Here is a 25,832-nt window from a genome sequence, read left to right as displayed (position 1 = left end):
GGATGGATGGATCATTTATTGTCACTTGTTTTATTTATAGTTTAAAGTTTTGAATGCCGTAGCTACAGAAGGATGTTTAAAACCTGAAATCTGGCCAAAAACTTCTGTCAAATTAAACTGAAAGATGATCACCATGACAACCTCCTGACCTGAACTGCTTAGTTCTGTGCAAGTTGGCACAACCAGAAAGTTGGCTATTTCTTTAAATATTCAGAGGTTTTATACTGTAAGGCTTTCTAACTAATAAGAGAAGGAACTTATGCTCTCAGTCATTGAGCAGTGGGAAGTTTACTCTTCTAATTTTATCTCTGTCACACTGTCTTTTTCTCGCTCTCTGTATTTCTAAACTTTTCAGATGAATAATTAAATTAGCGTAGAGTGTTTTTAAATTATTTGTTTGGAGGGTATGAATTAAAGACTAATTGCCTTTGAAGAAGATTTTTTTCATTCTCTTTCAAGAAAGGCCTTCTTCTTTTTTTGGGGAAGGTTCAAAAAGTTTTTCTCTTCTTAGAGAACTTGCCAGACATGTTTGTCATTTTTCTTCTCCCTGTGCTTCTCCTACATTCAACAGAGGGCAGAGTGACAGGACAGACTGACCACAGAAAGAGAGAGGAAACAAATGTGTGGATGGTTTTTATAGTTGGCTCAAAGTCACCCTGTCGATAACACATACATGGCGTGGCACCAGAAAGCCCATCTTTTCCATCTCTGTTAATGTAAACTGCTTGTTCCTGCCAGCTTAATGTCAGAGCGGAATTATTTTGACTCCTATCCAGCTGAGAGACAAGTGTAATGCTTTCACAAATTTGCCCCTGTAGACGAGTATGGGAGGTGTGGAGTCATTCCATCTTTGCATATTTGTAATGATCAAATTATACTCGTGATATATCGAGATTTAAATGCAGACTACATTGCTGTTTTCATCTGCCTTTTTTTCTCTCCTCTATTTGGAGACTCGATTGTTGGAACCTGGACAGAAATGCTCCATACGGCACTGTTTTTCATCACTTGTCATGTCCACGTCTGTGATTCGTCACCTGATCCATCAAAGCAGGGAAATGCAGACATTATGCCAGGCCTGGGCGCCATGATGTGCCACTGTTATGGCGTTGTTGCGAGGGATGCCAGTCCAAACCACTGACTTGTGTCTCATTTGGCATCTGTTTGTTTGTACATTTTCTGGCACTGGCGTCTAATTTTTTCTCACTCTTCCTTATTCTACTCCTCTTTTGACTGTGATAACACTCTTGGTGGTTCCTGTCAGTAGCACCTATTGTCCTCTGTCTTCTTAATCGTACAGATATATAATCAGCACTGTGTTCAAATACTGTGGAGGCAATTTAAAACTGGAGCCCTTTTGTATTCACACCTCAGACTAACCTCAGCGACAGCTACATGGACAGGTTGATTTCCCTCCAACACTGATGTGTCTGGAGATTAAAGGCAGGGTTGGTGATTTTCGAAAACGCCATTGATCCAGAAGCTCGTATATTGAGCGTGGGCTCGTGCATGAATAGAGTATGATTGGGTGATTTTTTTTTGTGTTATTTTATTTTAGAGACATGCTTCTCTCACACACAGACCTGAATCACACACAGACACACACACACACACACACACACACACACACACACACACACACACACACACAGCCCACAGGAGGCACCCTCTGAGCTGGTCAGGGTTCAGTACCTTGCTTAAGGGCACCTTGGCACATCTCCAGCTACCCGACCACTTCTCGAGCACTTCCATATTTTGGTCCGCATCGGGACTTAAGCTGGCGATGCCTCGCTTCCCAACCCAGGACAAACGTTTCTAAACCAGTATCAGTAGACGTGTTAGGGTCAGTGGTTGTGCAGTGGTTAGTGTGCCCACCCCATGTATGGAGGCTGTAGTCCAACCTTTGGCTCCTTTCCCATTCCCCAGTCTCTCTCTCTCCCTGATTCCCAACTCTATCCTCTGTCCTGTCTCTCTGATAAAGGCACAAAAAGCAGCAAAATGAATAAAAAAAAAAGGAGGGCTAACAGTCAGCTTCTTCAACGTTTAGGGACAGCAATAGAAGTTTAAGACACAGAGGAATAAGCTGTATAATCTACTCATTGTATGTCTTGGTCTTCGTTTAGGGTCAGATGATGATACCATAATAAAATGAACAGAATGTCTCCAAATCTTAAGAGAAGTAATCACCTTTTTCAATCCACTTTTTTTTTTTTTTATCTTTTCTTTCCTTTAAATAACTCCTTTTTCTGACCCTTGTTTTCTTTAATATGGTGACAAGACCAATTGTTCTTTGTCACACACTGATCCATTAATCAGTCTGCAGTCATGCATGTACAAATACAAACAGATGCTGATTTGTTTGATTGTGCTTTTATGTATGAGTGTGTGTGGATTCATCTGTTTGGGGCCTTTTCTCTGTCTGGGATGTTCTCACTGCTGCCATCAGATGGATTTCAGTTCCAGACATACACTGTCTGTGTGATTTTACAAACATAAATGTTGAACTTATTTAATCTTTTGTCTGATGCAAGCGTGCATGCTCGCATCAGACATAAAGCAACCCAACCTTTTTTGAGACCATCTACATCATATGCCCTTGAAACAAAGGTCATTTTGCCATCACACTTATGAAGCTATGACTTTGTGAGGTCATGCTGTACATGTAAGTATTTTGGGGTTATATACAGTATGTGCAAGCTGTAACTGGACACCTTTTCCGCTGCAGCAAAGTAAAAGTGCAGCTTTTTCTTTTTTTGAAGGAAAGGGCAGCTCATAGCAAACGCTCTCTGCGCTCTGCCTCAGTCTGTAAATCTGCCAGTGAAAACCTATTAATTATCTCCTAGAAGGACCGGCTAGCTGGCCGGCCATCACTAGCTGTCACTTTTTATGACTTTTCTCCTCTCTCTGCTGCTGCATTTTGTTGAAAGACTGAGAAGCAAATGCAACATTTAGCTGCGGGAAGTCTCCCTTGCTTCTCATATATGTGCATGATGGATTTTGAACTCAATCTTTCAGCTCACTTCTGCTGGACAGAATATATTATGCTGTCTAGCTTTAATCAACAAACTCTCTATCAATCTTTTTGACGACCCTTACAATGCTAATTTAGTTGATTCATTTTAATCAAGGTCACAAAAGGCTTAATATTTCAGAAGTACTTTGAACAGGATTTCCTCTACAAGCAAGCAGGGTGAGCATGTCAGAATGATTAGTGCCATCATCATAAGAAGCTTTTGTCTTGCCAGCCTCTTTTCAAAATAATCACAGAGGCAGGTTCTGTTTAAGGTATGAAGTTACTGTGTTTTGAAGGACATGGCCAACACTTTTCTCTCTACACCTCCTTCTGTAAATCTGCCAGAGGGAAACCTATTAATTATCTCCTCGAAGGTCTTTTCTAGCAGGCTGGCCAGGACGAGCTGTCACTTTTTATGAATTCTTCTCTACTGCTGCGCTTTGAGGAGGGTCTCTGCTCCAATATTTAGCTGCAGGAAAACCTCTCATGCAATCCAGCCCGGTTTTATGACCTCTTAGATTTCCCAGAGAGGCAGCTGAAGAGGAGGGTAAGATTGGGCTTGGTTGAGGTTATTTAGAGTTGCATTTTTTTTTTAAATCCTTTTGATAGTGAGGTAAGCATGAGAGCAGAGGGTAGTGAGAGGAGGCACGGCATGAATCTGCAGGGAGAGCATTTAGCTGATGTGAATGATTATTTGATGTTCTTCCTTCGTGAGTTTAAATAAATAAACAAAAAAGGTAATGGCTGTGTGTTATTGTTTTGGATGCAGGAGAGTGCCAAAGCTGCCCTGAAGATGAAAGACTGCCAAATGACCGAGCGCACGACACAGACCGAGCACACGGGGCCAGAGGTGAGATACAAACACACACACACACACACACACACACACACACACACACACACACACACACACACACACACACACACTCACAAACACGCGCTCTTGCTCTCTCTCAGACAATGCTGTGTGCTTTACAGTATTATCACTGGAAATGTGCTTCAGTCCGTTAGAACATAGATTATGAAATGCCGTCAGTCAAATTAAAAATAACATTCAACCCAACTATTTCACTTTATTGTCTCTTTGTTTTCATATCTGTCATTGTACCGGTTTGTTTTGCTGAGCTGTAGCTGCCTTGTCTCCACCCTTTCTTTTCCTCCCCCCCATCTTTAAGAGCTTCTTTTCTCTCTGAGCTTAAGCTCTAATCCATTTTATTCTTTCTAAAGATGCTGTACTGCAGTGACATTCATATTATAGTCCACTACCTGAGCCTCGCCTCCATCCTCTCAATGCCCCTCGTGCAGAGAGAGAGGGTGCTGTGCTTCTTCCTGCCGAACGCCGACTGTAGATGTGGCCTCTTTGGCTTTTCTCAGTGGGCTGACAGTATGGGAACGCAGCAGACTTAATGGATGACTGTCTAAAAATGGCTGCCTGCAATGAATACAGAGTCAGAGTTTGGGGTCTTTTTCTTTGTTTCCTTTTTTTTTTTTATTTCTTCGTCTTCTCAGAAAGCTCTGTTTTTAACTCGTATCCTGCTGCGCATCAAGTTGGCATGACACATTGTTATAGGGGAAAAGGCTGTGTCGTTGTGTGAGCATGTGGGTGAGCAGCATACCTACAAAAGAAGAGAATCTTAACTAGACTATTATACTGCAGCTATAAAATAAACTAACACGTTTAAACAAAAAAAATACTTAATGCCTTATTCTTTTTTTGACATATCAAACTGTCAGGGCACATTTTACTTTTTTTCTGTCTTTTGCAACATCGTGTTTGAGAGGGAACAAGATCCGATTTAAGGTGTTCACGGAGGATCTGGTGTGTGAAGCTATGCTTTAACAATATGCATCGCTTTAATTAGAGTCCACAGATGGAGCAATTACAGTACCTCCTCAGATGGCAATAAGAAAGTCGATCAGTTAAATGTGTGAGACTGTGCAGCGCACGTGCAAGCTGTTAAGGATGAACATCGCTGGCAAAACCATCTCTCAATCTTTTCTCTGACATCCTCTGTTTATTATAAATCAGATAGGAAAATAACATTCTGGTTCTGAATAGACAGTTCAGCATGGGTTTTGTATCTAGTAATGGAAATCTCTTCCAAAAAAAAAAAAAAAAGGGAGGTGCACTTTGCCCAGTGAACTCCTGACCCACATCCACATGGGAGCAATACACATCTAGAAATGCAGCAACTCTTGACAACAAAATTGCAGTACAGAGTCAGATTGGTGGTGACACTCCCATTCTTCGATTGTGCAGCAAAGATAAACCATAAAAACAGGTGCAGACAAAGAAAACACTACTCTGTTCCTCAGAAAGATGGCACTTTGCTGGCTGCGTCTGCATGAAGTTACAGTCCTGAATCCTATAATTTTATCAGAGCCGTCATCACTCATCGTGTCTATTCCTGCGTGAAAAGTTTCCCTCTCTGTTCCTTTCTTTCTGTCTGTCATTTTCTCACACAAACACACACACACACACACACACACACACACAGCCTGTGCTCTGAAATGTCTGCACTGTGCTTCATTTGCCATCACCGACTAATGCATTTTTCATAATGAAGCCTGAAATGGCTCTCACATAATTGTATGTTTCTCAGTACTGGAGGCTAAAGCAAACAGACGTGTTGGATTGTGTGTTCAAGACGTGCACATTTGTATGCCATCCTATATGATTGTCATTGTGTGTGTGTGTGTGTGTGTGTGTGTGTGTGTGTGTGTGTGTGTGTGTGTGTGTGTGTGTGTGTGTGTGTGTGTGTGTGTGTGTGTGTGTGTGTGTGTGTGTGTGTGTGTGTGTGTGTGTGTGTGTGTGTGTGTGTGTGTGTGTGTGTGTTTTGTTAGGCAGCCATTGATCTTAGCCTTGGTTAGCAAAGTGTGGATGAAAGTGTTAAAGTAAGCTCAGTCAAATACGTTCATGCCTTAGACATTATCATTCACTCAGTATTGTGCGTGTTAGCTATTAACATTAGCATAATGTATCACTGCTTGCATTGAGTTCAACTGATTTATTTGCTTACGAACAGAACAAACTGTGTATTGACATGTCAGAGATTTTCAGTGGTTTGATACGCTCAATCCAGGTAATTATTTTAATGTGTGGATTAATTTCAATTACTTTTAACTACAACTAATTTCATCTTCATTTGCCTAACTAGGAGATAAACAAAAAAACAGAAAGATTGTCTGTCTTGGCTGCAGCAAAGTAGATATGATGAGAGTGTTAACTTTGAAGATTCACTGTTTTTTCTCCTCTCTGAGCTGAAGTGCTTTTATTAATTGGTGAGTAATCATTTGAATTCAAGAAGTGCCTCTAAGTGTCTCATCTACCCTGCAGGTGGAAAAAAAAAGAAAGAAACGCAGCACATTAGCATAGCAGATCTACAGTCCAACACAAAAAAACACACCAGGGTAATACTCAAATACCAAACATGCTCGTGGCGGCCTCAAAGTTTGAAACGTGTCTCAAACTTCTTTGAGAAATTGTTTTCTGGTCGGGACTACAGTGACCTTTTCTTCTTAAAACTCTTTGTCCAGCTCAGGAAATCTGGCGAGCACTCAAGCGTATGGCGTTGTGCTATCTATTATAAAACCAGCACCAAGCAATAGAGTCCTCCATATGCTCTGGCCCCTTCAGTAGATGGGCTCTTAATTAGAGGAGCAGCTGGCTGCCCGCTAGCAAGCTAAGCTAGCAACACAGGTGACTTAACTCAGCAGTAGCTACGGCATGTGCGGCCTGATTTTAGCCCTCCCCCCGTGTGCCCGGGTGTGTGTGTGTGTGTGTGTAAAAGAGAGAGAGTGAGTGAAGCGAGTGTGTGTTGATAACTGTGTGTGGGATATGCCGCAGCGTGGAGCGTGTCTATATAGGTTAGCTACCCCCGCGCATTGAGGACAGTCAGCTAGCAACAGAAAGTGTGTCTACAAGTGGGGCAGCTATTTCTACTGCCTCTGCCACTTCACGAGGTCGACCAGCTCACTCATCCCCTCTCTCTCTCTCTCTCTCTCTCTCTCTCTCTCTCTCTCCCTCCCTACCTTACCATCCTTCTTTTCTGGAACATCCTCCTACTTCTCCTCTCTCTGTCGTTCTCCGCTTTCTCTTCTACCTGTTTTTCTTTGCTGATCCCTGAAAGTGTAGCACTGAGCTGTCAGAAGTTCCTCTCTTTTCTCCTCCTCTTCTCTTTCTGGCCCAGGTTTCCAGGTCTCCAGGAGTCCATCAGGGATTCTCCTGCCCTGGTTTCCCCGCTGCTGGACACTCTGTCCTGGGGACGGCTGCTGGCAAACTCTGTCCCACAGAAATAGAACTTTAGGATAACTTGTCTCAAAGTTCTTGTACTTTTACCAGAAAGGTGGAGTGCATGTCTTAACTCCTTACTTAGATCTTTTTTTTTTTCAAACAATAGTTTTCATATTTAATTCAGGTAAAGTTAAAGCTCCTGCAGTAATACTCTTTTATTTGACTTTGAAGCAGTATCTCTTTGGAGAAGAATGTAACCTTTAACCTCTTTGCTGTACTTGTCCTGTCCATGTGTTAGTGCGGATCCTGAAGAAAAAACATCTATCAGCAGATGTCATGCCTTACAAACCTTATTCCATTTTCACATATTCCAAGTTTAAGGATATTTTGTACTGATTTTGTGCGTTATTTACTAAAAAAACACAGGTCTGATTTATGGAGAAAAGAACCACTTCAGGTGATATTCAGGGACCTTGTGAAGAGCTCGGCTAAGTAAGACACAGATATCTGCCTGAAACTGACTGCGTGGTGAGCTGAGCGGACTCTGACACAAAGTGAAGAGTGTTGACTGCGTCTCTTTCTGTCATTGTGCCAATGTGAAGATGGAAGTAAGGGTTAACAGGAAACCAAGAAAAGGTCAGACAGGGAGAGAGAAAAGCGGATAGTGGAGGGTGGGGGGGTTTAGAGAAAATACGGGAAGCTATTTTACGTCCCGCTGAGACTCTTAAGAGCTGGAGGTATGGTGGCTGTTTGAAAGTTGAATCTTTTTTTCAGGGGATTGAATCGATTGAGATTGCTTTCTTTCAGCAGCTAATTTCATGGGCCTTCTTAAAAGGAACATTTTATGGTGGGAATCAAAAGCTCTCGATGGTTAGCGCACTGCTATTCCTTTCTTTTTCTTTCTTAATCTATTCTCCATAGATTTGAGCAACTTTTCTTTTTTAGTCTTCCCATTTTTCCTCTTTTGCGCTTTCCTCTTCAAACGTACCCCTCTTTATATATGTGTGTGTGTGTGTGTGTGTATATATATATATAGACGTGTGTGTATATATACATATATACATATATATGTATGTATATATGTGTGTGTATATATATGTGTGTGTGTGTGTGTGTGTGTATGTGTATATATATATATATATATATATATATATATGATGCAGATTCTCATTTGGTCTGTTTTTTTTGCCATCTGTCACTAAAAGAAATAAACTCAGATACTGAATGACTTCTTGTGTGTCACTCAGTATCAGTATTGTGGGGGGAATCGTCTCTTTTGTGATTGATAGGTCATGTTATCAGAAGAACAAAGGTAAAGTCAAAGTTTATATATGAGTATACTTTTCATATTTTGTACTTTGCAAAAAGCCTGTCAGCTGACCAAAGTGCACTACAGGTAAAAAAACAACAAAAAAACAACAACAATATAAAGAGAAGAAATCAAAGAGCCAATAAAAATATGAGATTGAAATCTCTGAGCAGAGGACGTTATTACCCTGCTGACAGTGCATCCCTGCTGAGGACAATAAAGTTGTCTGAAAAAATAAAACAAATGTATCATGGGGAACAAGCACATGGAGGCGTCCTTACACTACTGTGTGCGTCACATCTGTTTAAACACAGCTGTTCATGTTTCATCTGGTAGAATCAGCTTTGTATGCTGGCTGTTTGCACTTTCTTCTTGCACTTGGATCTCTTCCAGCCTGCGTGTGTTTCTGACTTTATCATCCCCTGATGTGTCCTCACCTGGCCTGTACACTGTCTCTCCATCCGCTTCTTGTCTTTGAATTAAAGAGCGGCATTTAGAGATAGATCACACGCATGACAGATCACGCTATCCACCTGCAAATCTGCAAATACAGTGATGTATGAACTGATGTTAGCGAGACTTTTTCAAGCTGAAATGATGGATGAACTCTATGCTGTATACTGTTAGATCATTTAAAGAGCAGATAATCAGAGTTTAGCTTGGTATACCGCCATGACTTTTTGAATGTAGGGTGCTTTTTCAAATGCAGGGGTTATAATGTCACATGCTGACTGTTAACACCTTTCAGCTGTGTGAAATTGAGTGTTCCAACACGAAAGCAGAACAGCCATTCAGTATTTTCTTTGCCTTTATTCCAGGGAGTTTTTGTCTGTATTGATTTCAAGGCTCAGAGGGAAAACAACATCAAGCTTTGGCTAGCATGTGTTCATGTCCTACTATTTTGGCTGTGTTTCGCAATGATAAAGACTCCCCCCACACTCGTCCCTTTTGGTCCTTCTTTTTTTTGTTCCTGAAGGGGAACCCTGAATCAAAATGTATTCTGACATAGATCATATGAACCTGCGTCAGCAGCGCTCTCCACGTCCCTGCCGCTTTAAGCAAAAAGGATGGAGGGTCTGGTGCTGATTGCCACTATGTAGGTCTCCAACGCTTACTCCTTTAAACTAGATCATTTTGTACAGCAGTACTGAGGAATGGTGCTGCTAAGGATAGAAATAAGAGAGACAGATAGACAGAAAGAGGAGGAGAAGGGGGCTGAGCTCAAGACAAGCAGTTTTCTGCCCTACTTACTTCTTTTTATGTCCGACATTCGTCGTGTCCTTCCATGATTCCTCCCTTTCTTCTCTTAATTGTATCTTTTGTGATCTTTACATTTCTTTCTTTTCTCTGATCCTTCTCTATCTTTGTATTAAGCGCATCTCTGTTTTTGGTCCTTGCCCCTGGCCACCTTTCCCTTCTGTCCTTTATCTTCAGTTCCTCTTTTCACTGTGATACATCCTGCTTTCAAACTACTTTTCCTTTTCTCTGACATTTATTTCATAGCTCATTTTCATTTTATTCCTTCAGCCATTTGTCATATATGCACGTTTCTTTTCCTTGCTGTCTTTTTACTCTGCATTCCGACAGTATCGTCTTTATGGTCAGCCTTTCACCTGTATACCTCTCCTTTTACATCCCATCTCTCCCTCACCTCCTTCATTACTCTTACTCTTTCACCCTGCCTGTACCTCCTCTCCTCTCCTCCTCTCCTCCCCTCTTTCCTCTCCTCTCCTCTCCTCTCCATTATTGGTGTAAAAAGGAGAGTGGTGGGCTTTTGCGTTCACTTTTTCACATTGTAGAAATGAGTTATGACAAAGAGATTTACGTGACTGGGGAGTTAGGGATATTTATCCTTTATAACCTTCTTTTGTAATTACTCACCGATGAGATTTGTTGTGTATGCTAATCCTGCATCCTTTCCTGCTGGTGCAACAAAAGAACTCAGTAGGAGTTATTGATAATTGACAGCTTTCAAGGGCAGGATTTTATATGGTTAAGTGATTGACATACAAGCACATGAAAGCCCTTTTGATTGCTCACTCATGTATTACTACTATTACTGTTAGTGTATGTATCACAATAGAAGAATAGAAGAACAACAAAGACGCAAAGGGGGACAGAAATCTGCGACACAGCGCTATAAGGCTGCTGATTGATTGAATGGCCGAGAAACAGTTTGATGTTTTTTCAGTTGCCTTAGAGACATTATAAACGAATGGAAATCAACAAATTGAAGAGACAACAACAAGTTTATTTCTGAATTTGATATTCATGAAATGTGGTACACTGAGGCTGGTCACATTGTTGACTTTGCAGAGGCGCTAAAAAGACATGATCCTGACACAGAGTTGGAGCATTTGCAGTGCGACAGTCAGGTCAGCATGCAGGTGAGTTTGACTTCAGTCTTGAGCGACTCTTGTCAACAGTTCTCGAGGTGTCGTATCGTCACCAGTAGACTGAAATCAAGGAGTGGGAGCTTTGAATGTTTGTATATGCTGTCCGTGTGTCCAACATTCACATGATCACATGATATTCTTAATGAAAATAAGAGTTCTTCACTTCATATTTTAAATGTATTTGGATTTTTTTTTTTTTTTTGGGTGGGTGGGGAATAGATGATAGATGAAAGACGACATTATAAATGGAAGACAAAGGAACAAACCTGACAGAAATAATCACGTTTTTCCAATAGAAATAAACAACGATACAGAACAGCAATGTTTATGCATTGACAAAAGCATAATATTAATATTAATAGACTTTATGGCTAAAAAAGCAGATATCCTGAATATCATTACATGTACACACATACTAAGATATTTACATGTTAAGTTACCAGACTGTTCTCTGTTACATATTCAATGTTTCTTCCAGAGATGGATAGAATTCTGATAAAGGAGACAGATGGAAGTGTGTGTGTGTGTGTGTGTGTGTGTGTGTGTGTGTGTGTGTGTGTGTGTGTGTGTGTGTGTGTGTGTGTGTGTGTGTGTGTGTGTGTGTGTGTGTGTGTGTGTGTGTGTGTGTGTGTGTGTGTGTGTGTGTGTGTGTGTGTGTGTGTGTGTGTGTGTGTGTGTGTGTGTGTGTGTGTGTGTGTGTGCGCGTGCGTGCGTGTGTTTTGCGCTTGAAAAAGTTTAATGAATGGAATCATTAAAGTGGTAGAGTGCTGTAATGTGCCGGTGGACAGCATTTAATTGTTTCTTTGGAACAGCAGGTATCTGTGGTCATTAGGTACACCTGATTGATACATTTCAATAGGTAAACTATTTAAAGCACGTTCTGGATAGACTCTAAGTGAAATAAGGCAGCGACAAAGCGTAAAAACTGACTTGTGGTATTACAGGAGGGAAAGTGCTGCACGTCTCTTGCACATTTACTTCCTGGAGACTCAGTTGGTCACCTGGCCACCTCACACCGGCTGAATCCATAAAGCCCACACTGAAGTCAAAACAATTTAAGCAAGCCATGAAGTCATGAATGTAGTTCCTTCAAGAATGATTAATAGAAATGTCATCCTATTGTCACCTACAGGTGTTTATCTGTCATATGAACGCTTTGTTCATATGTTCATGTATCATATATTCAATCTTTATTAAATACTGCTTTGAGCTGTTAAAAAAACATTTTATTGAGTGGTGGGCGGGACAATCACATCCTACACATCACTAATTTCACACCCAGTCCAAGAACAGTCGAGCACTTAACTAAAAAAACACACATTTATAATATACTTTAGTGCCAACCAAATTAATAAAGAATTCTGTATTGATTGTGCAATTAAGTCTTTCTGCACATGAGCTGAAGAGATTTATTTTCTAAGATGTCAACATTTGTTAACTATTGCATGACTTGTCCTCTCTTGCAATCAGTTGCAACAGGTTGACATAACTGCATTTTAAATCGTTGAAAAGGCTGTCAGAACGAGGTGTAAATGGGGAAAAAAAACCAAAACACTTGAGCATTAATAAGACTTGTTAGTGCTGGCTGGAATAGGGCCGGTAAAGGTGTCAAAAGTATTGTCAGCAGAAGATTATGTAACATTAACATTTCCATAACACAGCTCTCTCACATTAATACGCTGTGCTTAATGTCCACTTAGGCTAAGCTCCTGAAAAGACTTTCATGTTGAAGCGAGAGGACAAATAACGCTATCGGCTTATTAATATGCAGTCACGGAAATACAGACCCCCCACTTTATTCCTCGAGATAACTGTTACAACGAAATCATCATTTAAATACAAGTTTTCATACCGCATGTGTTTTCTCTTGTATCATGAAAGAGGAAGCAGTGTTCACTAATCATATTTCTTTATGCAGTTTGTTTCACAGATTTAAAATTCAAATAATTAGTTACAGAAATAGATCATTGCCAGCTGGGACAACATTAATATGGATGGCTTATGTTCAGGGAAGTACCGTGGAAATACAGTTATTTGGGCATTGTGCACACGTTTGCACAGTTGCCTAAAAATCATGTCCTTGTCTCATGGCGTTGAAGCACATTGTTGTGGAATTGGTATAACGTTTGTATTTTTTGGCGAGCAGAGATCCCTGTGTGGGTACATGAAGAAGAGCCCTGTGTGGGAACATAAAGAACAGACCTCCAGTATTTATAAACCCTGTAGTCAGCCGCGGTGTCACCCACTAGCTCTATTTATTCCTCTGTTTATCAAAACTGGTGTCACTGACGCAAAGCACCTTACACAGCTCATGAGAATTACAGGAAGGCGGCAAGTAAATCTGTTTTTTTTTTTTTTTTTAAATGATGGACCTGGCAAAGTGCACTTTGCCAGATCTTTTAATAGACACAAGCAAACATGTGCTTTAGCTGTGAGGAAATGCTTGTATGAATCATTGACTTCATATTGATAAGGACAGAGCAACTTCATCCCCCTCTGATGTGGAAAAAGTGAAGCCAAAATACCCGCCGATATAGTGAGCAAATGACGAAACAATAACTTGCACTGAAGGGAGCCTGGCTGATGAAATCATGAAGCGGACGCGGCGCCCCCGAAACAAACATTTACATTACTCATCCCTGGGGCGTGTACAGTAAGATCCAGAGCAGATCAGATTCTTGTTTTGGTTCGGAGCAGACATTCAGGGTTGTAAAAATGACAGTGTTGGTTTGACATAGTTTTCCATTAGTATTACCTCCTTTACTCTGCCAATCCAGTCAACAGCCAGGATCCAGAGCAGGCGAGGATAATGTTTGATCCGCTCTTTTCTTTGCATCAAATGACTAATAACCACAAAAAGCTTTTAGGACAGATTCTAGGTTTGAAAGCAAGTTATTTACGTTTGTTTTAACTTCATCATTTGACCTATGTCCCATCAGTTTACATACAGGGGGCGGGGTTTATGACCTATTCGGCAGCAAAACAGCAGGGGGAGCTCTAAATCTTTTGGCTTCACTCACAGTTGACTGTTGCTCAGTCCATCATAATGTTTAGTCTATTAATGAATGAAGGAAGAAAAAAAAAGCATGTGGGTGGGTCACATGAAAATTGCACTTGTAACAGAGGTCATGGTGTTCAAGGGCAGCCAGCTTTGCAAGCTGCTGTGCATGAATGCCACACTCTATTTTTGTTCAGTTTCCAGCGTTGTTCTTGCAGTTCTTCACATGTCATGAGAAAGCAAAGCGAGCCACTGATGAATGCACATAAAGAGGCAAACAGTGCTGGAGGTTAATTATGGTTGCTGTAAAAACCACTCTTACAGTAAAGTATTGCTTTCTCCTCTGATCTAACAACAAATCCCTCTTTGCCCCCGCCACCTCTTTGTTTTCATTGGTTGCTTTTTTTTTTTTTTTTGTCAACATGTCTTCTGTTTCCAGGGCATCAAGGCGCATGGGAGCGCCACTATGTCATCAAGGAGACAACTGAGTGAGTGGCTCTGTTCTGATATCACCTGACTGGACGTGACTGTGTCTTGTAGTGGTCTACCTTCATGTTCCGTATTAGATGGGTGAACAGGGGGTCTCGGTGCCGTGGCTTGATTAATCTACAGGCTGGTTACACTCTGATCTGCCATTATTTTACTTCACACATCAGCCAAAATGTACTTCGGTTCAGATGCTTAGCATTATGACAATGACATTTTACCCATTGAATTCAAAATGAAGTAATGACTTGAAGAGATTTATTGTTAAAAGTGGTCATATTTAAGAAGTGTGAAGACGTTATGATTTCAAGTCCTTCACAAGCCTGACAGACTTACATTAAAACAGATGATCCAAGAATCCACTGCTGATTATGTGAGGTAAAATAATAGAAGATGACGTAAGATTTAATCAAGCCTGGTATGGAGACCGTCTGTGTGAGGAATGCCACCTGCACTACCTTGTCATGTTTTGTAGACAAGAATGCTGCCTATCTTAGCCCACCTATCTCAAACAATCCTACCCGATGTGATCGTGACCCTAACAGATCTTGATTCCAAAAAAAAAAAATCTTCAGTCAGTGTAACAGAACGGCTCTGTGAAGAGGAAGCCAACAAAAAGACTTTTGTCATGTTTTATATGCCAACTGTAAAATGAAGAAAAAGTCTGCTCAAGCATAGGTGAAGAGGATTTCTTTTATCGCTATGTAATTGTGCAGAACATCTTCTGGTAGGAGCCAGTGAATCTTTATAAACTGCACATGTTCAGATATTGAACAAGGTGATGTAGTCGCTGCGTATTCTCAAAGCTCAGAGGTCGTTCAAGTGTTGGAATCAAACAGTGTGGTTTATTCGAAAGGACAAAAAAGTGCAGTTTGCTACCAATATGCCAACCTTATTCATGCATCCTTTTTTAATAGTATGCACTTGGTACTCTTTTGTTCAATAGAAAGTATTTCAGCACATGGCTCCCTAACTAATGAACCGCACAGATTTTTTTTTACCAACATTATGGAGTCAAATAAAAAAAATTATCAACAGCCTGTCAACTTGGAATAAAAACACTGACACATGAGGGAGAGAACATGATATCCAGTCACAGACTTCATGAAAAGTTCCACTTTTAAAAACTGTATTGTGATTCATTGCAGAGGAAATACTATGTAGCAAGGGAGTTCAGCAATTTCCCAAAGTGAAAACACCTCCAGGAAGGAAATGTAAATAGTGTACTTTCCTCTCATGTCCATTCCCTGCTTCCTGCCTACCTACCTACCTGCCTACCTACCTACCTACCTACCTACCTACCTACCTACCTACCTACCTACCTACCTACCTACCTACCTACCTACCTACCTACCTACCTACCTACCTACCTACCTACCTACCTACCTACCTACCTACCTGCACTGTACCTGATTGCAAGTTGAGCTTGCATGCTTTAAGAGCAAGAGCTCCGATGTGCGAATGCTGAGCCCCAGCTCTCCTCTTCCTCTGTTCATGTGTGAGCTTTAACCCTGCCTGTCATTGCACTCTGACCTTAAAACTCACCTGTCACACCACTGTAGACATTTGATTAACCTCTGTGAACCTGCGACCTCCCTCAGCTCCTCAACACACCAAGTTTCAACACACACACACACACACACACACACACACACACACACACACACACACACACACACACACACACACACACACACACACACACACACACACACACACACACCAACCTTGATACTTGTAGATTATTGATACTAGTCGTAGTCATCCAATATCTGGCCGATTCTTGAAGTTAATTACTAAAGAAATGACAATTCACCTAAAGTTGCACAGGTGCATTGGCCGTTGTGACTATATTTGTGTTCTGCAGCTCTCTCTTTCTTCTTCTCTAACTCGCCCTCTCACTGTCTCTCTCTCCCTCTGTGTGTGTGTGTCTCTCTCTCTCTCTCCCTCGCCGTCTCTCTCTCTCTCTCTCTCTCTCTCTCTCTCTCTCTCTCTCTCTCTCCCTCAAATCATTCATTTTTAAGTCCTAATTTCAAGTCTAAATAACATCAATAAAGACACCAGTTTTTGTATTAGTGATTATTTTTGCACACTAAACTGCTTAAGGATTAATATACTAATACACTGTTGAATTTGTGGTCAATTTTGGATCTGTTGCAGGGCAAACAACAAAAATGAATCAGATTTTTTCATCAGTGGTCAAATCAAGTGGCAACCATCCTGTTTGTGTGCTGAAGCAAGAAAGCGTCAAGTGGCAGTTCCTTTAATGTCCACTAGATGCTTCTGCAAAGACAAACCCGGACTGTACTGGGAGTGAATGAAAAAGACCTCTGACTCGCTCTTTAAAAATAAAAAGTCAGTATTTCTTTTTACACAATGGCTGATTGAACTTCCTTTTATCCGTGTCTTGGTGGCAATTTAGTAAATTATAGCTCCATCAAGCAGTCATTAGGGTTAAGGAGGGGCTTTTTGGGGACAATTCTAGTCTCTCAGGCAGTAATGATCCCTCAGGCTCCTGCGTGTCTGGATTTTTCATTCTCCAAACCAATGACAAAGTCACACAGAGTGATAAACCTAAAGTTGATGCTTCATAAAGCAGCCGTGACACTCCCATCTATTGTACAGTTTAGAATATCTCGACTGTCTTACAGTTGTAAACTATTCAATTAGGGTGAAGTATGTTGCATCGCCCCAATAAAGGCCCGACAGAAGCTGCTCGAGGCGCGCCACCTTTTTCAGAGCTTTTATAAATTCATTAGAATTGTAAATGTATTGACTCCATGTGATTAACTGCCTTGTAAACAAACCACTGTATTTGTTGATAGCCAAATGTAAGTAGTTAGTCTACTCCTGTCAACGTTGTGTGGAGTGGTGGCAGGTGGAGAGTGTGTGTGTGTGTGTGTGTGTGTGTGTGTGTGTGTGTGTGTGTCTGCAAGCCTGGCCAGCGGCAATCACGTCAAGATGAAAGATTTCTTTACCCAGGTGGAGGTTGCATGCCAGAGGAAGTGTGTGTGTGTGTGTGTGTGTGTGTGTGTGTGTGTGTGTGTGTGTGTGTGTGTGTGTGTGTGTGTGTGTGTGTGTGTGTGTGTGTGTGTGTGTGTGTGTGTGTGTGTGTGTGTGTGTGTGTGTGTGTGTTTGTGTGTTTTGCACATGTGTGCTGGTTGTCCCTTCTGGGGTTGAATTAGGGCAAGAACATTTCCCTGTTTGGAGTATTTCCGTGTGTGTGCAGGCATCTGTGGCTTTTTCCCCGTCTTTGATCCGCTGTGTCGTGTTGCCATTGTGGTTCCCTTGTTGCCCTTTTGCAGGCGGCCAGATGAGAAGGTACAGGTGTGGGTGTGTGGGTGTGCATCTGTGGATGTGGTTTCCAACCAGAGACGGAGATTGTCAAGGTAAAACTGGATTCATCCAGCCTGCCCATGCCATCTGCAGGTGGTGCTTGTTCAGACGGAGAAGAAGCCAATCCACTCCCAACAACCGCTCTGCACTGCCTTAGGAGAACCTCAGAGGTTGGAGCTGTCTGTGTGTGTGTGTGTGTGTGTGCGCGCACACGTAAGCCTAGCACCAGCGCTGGCTAGCTGCCAGAGCACTTATCTAACTCTGATCAACAGCGCTACTCGCTGTGACTCCTAATTATAGACAGAGGCACTCAAACAGATGCATATACACACAGCCTCTACATGCTCTCCTGTGTATCATTCACACTAATGAGGCACTCTCCCCGAAGAAGTAGCCACACTCCTCTCTTCTTCTTGATAGAGGCCACAAGGATCACCTCCTTCTACCAGCGCTCGTCCCATAGTCTTCACTGGGGGAACCGTTTTAGAGTCATTCATATGAACAGACAGAAACATAGAGAGGGAGGATTAGTTTGATAGAAGAAGAAATGGGGAGAAAAAAAAGAAAGCTGACACTGAGAATTGTGTGAGAGCTGGAGAAATGCAGCAAAAAAAAAAAAAGACAGGGGATGAAAGAATGCTGCCAAGGGGAGCGGAGAAGATGAGAGCGAGAGGGACTGCCAAGAAGTGAAGAAGCCAACAGATAGAGATCATGATGAGGGAATGGACGGCAGGGGACTTGGAAAGGCTTGTGAGGAGAGCCGAGAAGGAGGAGAAGAGATGGGAGAATATTTGTTCTGTTTACTTATTGAGATCCAGGATGTATGATCACAATCCCCCTGCAGTCCCGCAGGCTTTCTCTGCCTCCCCTCTATTTTTCACTCTCCTCGTTTCCTCCTCCATCACTCTTTGTGTTGCCTCTCCTCTCTTTTTCACGCCACCCTTTCTCCTCATCTTCCTGTGGTATCACAACATGTTGAGGACGGCACTCAGTCAGAGGCTTAAAGCTTTCAGGATAGGGCTCAGATTGCATTAGTGTCTTATTCATCATGTTGTGGCAGTATATGTTGCATTTGTTACTGGCAAAAAATGTCCTTTGCTCAGATTAAAAGAATTACCTATAGCTTTCAGTCGAGCAGCAAAATGCAACCTGGTGTTGCAAAAAGGAGCCAATGCGGTACTGCAAAGAGCTGCAGTTCTTAAAGTGTCCACTTGAGGCCGGCAGCAAAAGTTAAGGAATCCCCATTATGTCCCATTTAAAATACTAATTTTTTATAGACGGAACAAACATTCCTCATACAGGTAAGTACATTTGGGTCCACTGGGTGATGTACTGAGACTGTGTCCATGTTTTAAACAGTGTGTGGTTTCTAGGTGAATGAATTGTCTCCTCTCATATTTAAAGAAGGCATTACAGCGTTCAAGAAAACACATTTTTATTCTTTTTTCATGACGTCAATCGTGTGAAATTTAAGGATACAAGTGTCTTTGTTTGAGCTCACTAGCATTTGCATTACAATAAGAAAGCCGAAATTAGTCAGAGCCTTTTTCAAATTTAGGCCACCAAGAATTAAGGCCCCTTGATGGAGAGCATTTTGCTTGTTGATAAACGCGTACCTTCATAAAAGTGAGCAGGCTTGCTTTTCCAATATCTGCTTACTGTCATTTTGCTCTTTGAATTATTGGTCCCTTTCTGTAGTGAAAGGTCTGTCTGCCGTGACAAACAGTAGCCTGCCAAGTTAGCCGAACAACAAACTGAGCTGTCTCAGCGCTAATTTAAACGTCAACATGTAAACCATAGAGACGGTTATTCCTTGAATGTCTTCCTGTGTCCTCTAATAACTTTATCAAGGTAACACCACCCCTGCTACCTTCCCCCACGTAGGTAGTGCTGACAGAAGAGAACAAAGCAAACAGAACAGAACTGGACAGGACAGAAGGGACTGTGGTGGCCACCGCTGCGAGCCTCTCATCCCAGCTAACCCCACCTCGCCCCAGGGGCAGCGCAGGGGAGAGAGGGGGGGGGGGGGGGGGGGGGGGGCTGTCAGCAGAAGGGATTTGAGCGTGGGTTTGTGTGTCATAAAAAGAAGAGCAGAGAAAGAGAACGTGTGTGTCTGTGTGGGAGTCTCTGATCTGTGCCCCCATGTATGGCTCTTTCTCCCTCTGGGCTGGGCAGAACGGCACAGAGAGGCGGGCACCTAACCGGGCACAGATGGCAGCAACAGACAGGGACGATGGCGACATAAACACGTTAATAAATAATCATCTGAACAATGACACTGGGTACACCGGAGGGGGAGGGGGGGGGGGGGGGACAGAAGGACAGGAGGGGAAGAAGAGACAGGAAGAAAGGACATAAGAAAGACAGAAAGATGAGGAGAGGATCTAAGAAGGCCAGGAGGAAGACTGACAGGAGGGGTGAGGAAGCGGGACAGGATAGCAGGACGGAGAGGTGGTGAGAAAAGAAAAGAGGGAAAGAAAAGTCTGAGAAGCAGTCGAGTCAAGGACGGATGAAACAAAGGACGAATACAAAATAACGAAGGCGACCGTGGAACAGGAGAAAGCGTATGAGCGCACGAAAACATTAACAGCTGTTGATATTGCGGTCACCATTAGGGGTGTGAGTCACACAGCAGCTCAAAGTAAGACGCCACACGATATCATACAATGATTTCATCAAGACATCCGATTGAATGACGCTAATAAGATACAACTATAAAGGTAAAGTGCAGGAGTCGCTGAAATGTGGTGCCTCTTTACCTCTCATCAGTCGTCATGCTTTCACTTCTTTTCACCGCTCGCTGACATTGTTCCTCTGTCTTCTTCTTCTTCTGTTATCCCGCTGTCATCTTCCTCTTTGGCACATCTGTTCACTTTTCCCTCGTTCATGTCATAAGCACCACTACGAGGCGTCATGAAGTAGTGATGCAGTGAGTCACATTGCGAGGGAAATCTGTTTAGAGGAGCCATTTGTTTTCCAATCAAATATTGATTTTCAGCTCCGGCAATTTGACGATTGTATCACGAGTCAAGACGGAGAAATATTGCTGTCACGATATTTTGTCCCACTCCTACTCCCCCTATTAGATCGGTCAATCTATCCAAGATGAGGCAGCTGTTGTGGCGAGTTCAGTCTCAGAAGATCATCAATCCAGTGTATGGAGAGGGACAAGGTTCAGAAGCTTGTTTACAAGCTCAGAGACGTGATTATGAGAGGGTTAGGCACTGAGGAGTCAAAGAAAGGAAAGAGAACATAGTGAGAGTAGAAGACAGGGACTCCTAAGTGACAAGGTGAAGGACACCACTCCCTGTAAACATGAGAGCAGAGAAGTCAGATGCCGAACCTGGAAAAGAGGAAGTGAAAGCAATACAAACATGTCGAGGCTTTATGAGGACGGAGCATCAAGTGAGTGTTTGTGCTTTCCTGCCAGGCGGGCCTCCAAGTGTTCGCAGAGACTGTGCCACAGCATGCGTGCACTCCCGCAGAAGTGTGTGTGTCATGTTGCTGACCTATAACTGCTCTTATCAGTAATGAATGAAGAGAGGTCCTCTTTGCCTCTTGGCTCACTCTCTGCTCCTTCTCAGCCTCTCTATCATCTCCCCTGTCCCTCTTTTTTCCCCCCATCTGCCACCTGTTTCTTTTCTCTCTTTTTTCTCTCTCTCTCTCTCTCTCTCTCTCTCTCTCTCTCTCTCTCTCTCTCTCTCTCTCTCTCTCTCTCTCTCTCTCTCTCTCTCTCTCTCTCTGTCTCTGTCTCTGTCTCTGTCTCTGTCTCTCTCTGTCTCTGTCTCTCTCTGTCTCTCTCTGTCTCTGTCTCTCTCTCTCTCTCTCTCTCTCTCTCTCTACATGTTATCAGTGGTAACATATTCATTTATCTTAGTTGCAGGTTAACACAATTAAGGGACCTGGAGTTTGTCTGCAGAAGACTTGAGATGTGTTGAAAAGGTCAGGAGCAGATTAACATTTTAACTCGGGCATGAAGAGGCGACGCTCCATTCAACTTCCACTTTTGTTTCTTTTTGCCGAGGCAGGTCATATTTATGTCGTACGTAATGTTTCCGTTATCCATTACACTGCTCATCACGGCATCGCAAGGTAATTCTGTGCCATTATATTTTCTCTTTACTGTTCAACCTCCCTTGCGTTCACCTTCACGGATTAATTAAGCGTTTCCTGTCTTCACTGTGTCATTTACAGCTTTAAATATTTCAAACAAGTAAGAGCAGCATCAAAACTGGCCTCGCTTGTAAAGAGTAGTCTTTGTACTTCCTGTCCTCTGTTTTACTTTCTTTGAGTGCCCTACATTACAACTTCTTAGACAGAAGCAGAACATCGGTGTGTTGAATTCACAAACGCTGTTACCGTCAGAAAGGAGGCACAGTTTAACTTTTTTTTTTTTTTTTTTTGGAAACCTGCAGAGAGAATGACAAATAAGAGAGAGGCTGTCCCAGGTGAGAATTACACCCTCTGTAATACGATGTAATCTCCTTCACAGAAAAGCTGTGATTTGGTACTTAAAACAGGCCTTCAGAGGTGAACATCACACTAGAAAGATTTTACCCTTTTCCTTTTTAGGCAGATCTGCAGTCTATTTGTCGTTTTGTCTACTGCCTCCCTCCATGAAGTGCGATTAAAAAAAAATACTCCTGCTTTCCTACAGTATGCCTGAATTTGGTACAGTGTTTATACATCTTCAGCAGACATAGTTTCATGCTTGTCATCTTATGTGTTAAGGTTTTTCTTAGCGGCGACAGTTATTTTTAGCTGCTATATGTAATGTTAGCACGTTACTGCTGAACAGGCTAAAGCACAGAGTACGTCTCACCACCTATATATAGTGCTATGAGGCCATTTTCAGACATCCTAAATTGAACTGGCATCTTCACTCCTTATCCTGTCGTCCTGCTCTTTGATCCTCCTCTCATCTGCCACCATTCTCCTCAGTCCCTGTTCCAGACCTCCTACTGCCTTGGCTCCCTTTGCAAGTGCTGCTTCCCTTCATATACCACCACTCCCCCCTCCTCTCTCACACACACACACACACACACACACACACACACACACACACACACACACACACTCTCTCTCTCCCTTTCTCTTTCTGTCTCCACTGCTCTTCCTTGCTTCATTTTTCAGATCCCCACTAAATCAACTACAGTCAACTGTTTCATTGTTCTAGGACTCGAGTTGTCACAGTACCAGAGTTTAAAACTTCGTTTTGATAATAATAAAACAATCTGATGATATCAGTCCCTGTTTCGACACTCCAAGCAAACTCTTGCAAACTACAGAAGTACATAAAACTGTTGCCAATGTGTTTGTTCAATCCAAACAGTGACTTCAAATGTCACCTGAAATATTAAAGGACCGTTTCAAAAGATACTTTCCCTTTCATTGCTCATTGTCCAGTTGGACTGACCTGTGAAGCTGAATGGACCACAGCTTGACTCTCTCTTTCCCCTGCAGCAGAACTGGAGTTTGACCAAACGTAAATTACAGACATCGTGTTGTTTTACAATTTCAAATTTGTGGTATCAATCAAGAAATCAATTTAACTACTATTTATTCTCCAAAGGACACTGAGGTTTCCCTCATTTACCATGCTGTAAACATTACAAGCACAGTAAACCAAGAAAAACACGATAACAACAAAAAACACTTCAAATCAATTACTAAAACCTCTGATCGTCATTTAAATCACAAGACGAAGCGAATCACCCAAAAGAATCAACGTATTGCAATTCTTAGTGTGTAACTTCATAAAAAGCCACGGCTGCAGTGTTCATTGGATTTTTTTTGTGTGAATAACTTTTGTGTTCAGCTGAGTGGATGTGTCTGTGTAGCGTTGATCAACACCTTGCTGAGGTACATTTCACCGCTGATTAAAGATCATCTTAACAAATCCTCCTCCTCTATGAGATGTATACAACAGAGGCCATGATTTAAAGCACATGAAGCACACATTCAGAGTGCACAGCTCTGTGAAGGCTCTCTTACTGTCACATTAAATATCTTCATTGTAAAGGCTTTGAGAACACTTGAGCATGCTTTGCAGAGCATGTTCTGGGAGACTGACTGTGTACTTATCATAATCCTGATTCCATTTGTTGGATTGTGTTGTCCACTTCCCTGCATGAGTTTGTGACCCGTGTTGTTCCCAATCCATCTACACCCCCCCCCCCTCCATCTATGTTCATCCATGTGCTGGTTGTATTCATTACAGTGTGTGCTCCATGCTCATGTTCCACTTCACTCATCTCACTCTGCCATCTCTCCTGTGTCTTCTCTTATGTTGTGCCATCCATACATGTCTACCCTCCGTCTGTGCGGGAGCAGTAAGCAGCATGGTTTGACGGAGGAATGAAACAGGTATGGGTGTTATGGTTGGGTCAAAATACAAACCTGGGTTGGAAAATTGCTTTCCCTCAATTTTTATTGCCCACTGGATATATATTCTTTTTATTTTTACATTATCATAATGCAGAGCGCCACCATAGAGAGAGGATATGACACGTATATGAAAATCTTGCCCTTATTTTTGAAGCTTTTTTTTGTAATTGATTGATCTAATCTGGCAGGCCAGAATATGTAATGGTCTCTTCGTCCTCCAGGCAGGGATAAGCTCACAACTGGCCCAGGTTTGTATGTGCCATCTGCCATCTATCCATCATTTTTCTAACCATTCATTGCTTAGCCTGTTTCTCTATCCAATCAAGACAGCTGAACATTTGATTTACCTTCGTTATGGTAAATGTGACCTCATGGGTGTATTCCAAAGCAATCTAATTCTATGTAGGTCTTAGTGCTCTCAAGTGGCTCTCTCATCCCTGCCAAGTCTCTCTCTCCGCTCTCCTCTGCCGCCCCATGCTCCCCTCTCAAAGACGAAAATCAAATTCCATCTGCATAGTCTAAAAGCATGTGTGAGAACACAGAAAAGGAGGAGAGAAAGAACTAAGACAGTGATGGATCACAGCGAGACAGCCACTTTCCAGTCCTGAGACTCTTTCTCTTACTATTCATTGGCTTGAGAGATGATTTAATTGGGTGATTTCTATCTGTAACTTAATAAAATAAGATATGACTCATTCAAGATTCTAAATCTGGGGTGACTATTGCATGCTAATACACGTCACATGGAAAAGGTTTTCCTCTAGCCTTACAGATGTATTAACATACCACCGTTTTCTGCAGCTGTTTCTCCACTCATGTAAAATCTCCAATCCTGACAAGTTCGATGTCCTCAAAATAACCACAACAATCAGGATTACTTATGTCTTGTCTGACCTCAATCTGCTTTTATTATTTCTTGTCTGTCGGATGTGATTATCTCTTGAAATATCAAATCAATGCGTTTGACTCAGCGGTGATTTACATTCCTGTCTGCAGGTAATTCATACTGACTGAAGCCACAGGTTGACTATTTTGAGAGGTGATTTGCAAATCTGGGATTGCAGAGCCCTGCTGGCAGAGTTAGGTGTCATATCCCATCTCAAGTCGAATCTGTCACTTGCTAAATCAATGTTTTTCTTAAACTGGACCTTACAGATTTTGCAGAATTTATAAATATATTTGTGTTTGGCGTACCAGAGCTGAAGGCAAGTGCTTAAGTTTTCTTTCAGGAACAGTCCATAAAAAGTTGTATTTTTGTCCCATGTAATCATCGTTCTCCATTCAAGTCTGACAAAGTGACTGCACCATCAACCTGAAACTGCTTGTTCTTGACATGCTGTGATGTAAATCACACTGTTCACAGGGGGAACCATGTGAAAGATCATTGTGTAACTTGAAGGTAGAATTCATTAAGTATTTCTGTGTCTGTGCAGCTGATTTGTTGACGTTTTGTTGTGATATTTTCATCAGTTTAACCAGAAAATGTTTTCTAATGAGCTTGGACAAACGCTGTCCTCTGTACGTTAGTCTGTAGGGGGGGAGCTGCTCAGAGTAAGGGGGGGGGGGGTACATTTGCTTTTAAACTTCTATTTGCATTCACAAGCGGCTGCAACCTTTATCATAAACTACATGTGTTAGTGGAAGAGGGCACACCAGCGAGACTGTTGGTCAGA

At 42.1% G+C, this 25,832-nt stretch overlaps 1 protein-coding gene across 1 annotated transcript in view; it reads left to right on the top strand.

Annotated features, from left to right (window-relative positions):
• ccser1 (coiled-coil serine-rich protein 1) overlaps positions 1-25,832 on the top strand; it is a 119,893-nt gene that overhangs the window by 56,297 nt on the left and 37,764 nt on the right. The window contains exon 10 of the mRNA XM_079366136.1: positions 3,783-3,863. Within this exon, the coding sequence (XP_079222262.1) occupies positions 3,783-3,863 (81 nt within the window). The remainder of the gene's footprint in view (positions 1-3,782; positions 3,864-25,832) is intronic.

The sequence above is a fragment of the Symphodus melops genome, assembly GCF_947650265.1.
Source record: "Symphodus melops genome assembly, chromosome: 1".
Classification (NCBI taxonomy): Eukaryota; Metazoa; Chordata; class Actinopteri; order Labriformes; family Labridae; genus Symphodus; species Symphodus melops.
This window is presented reverse-complemented; position numbering and strand designations above follow the sequence as displayed.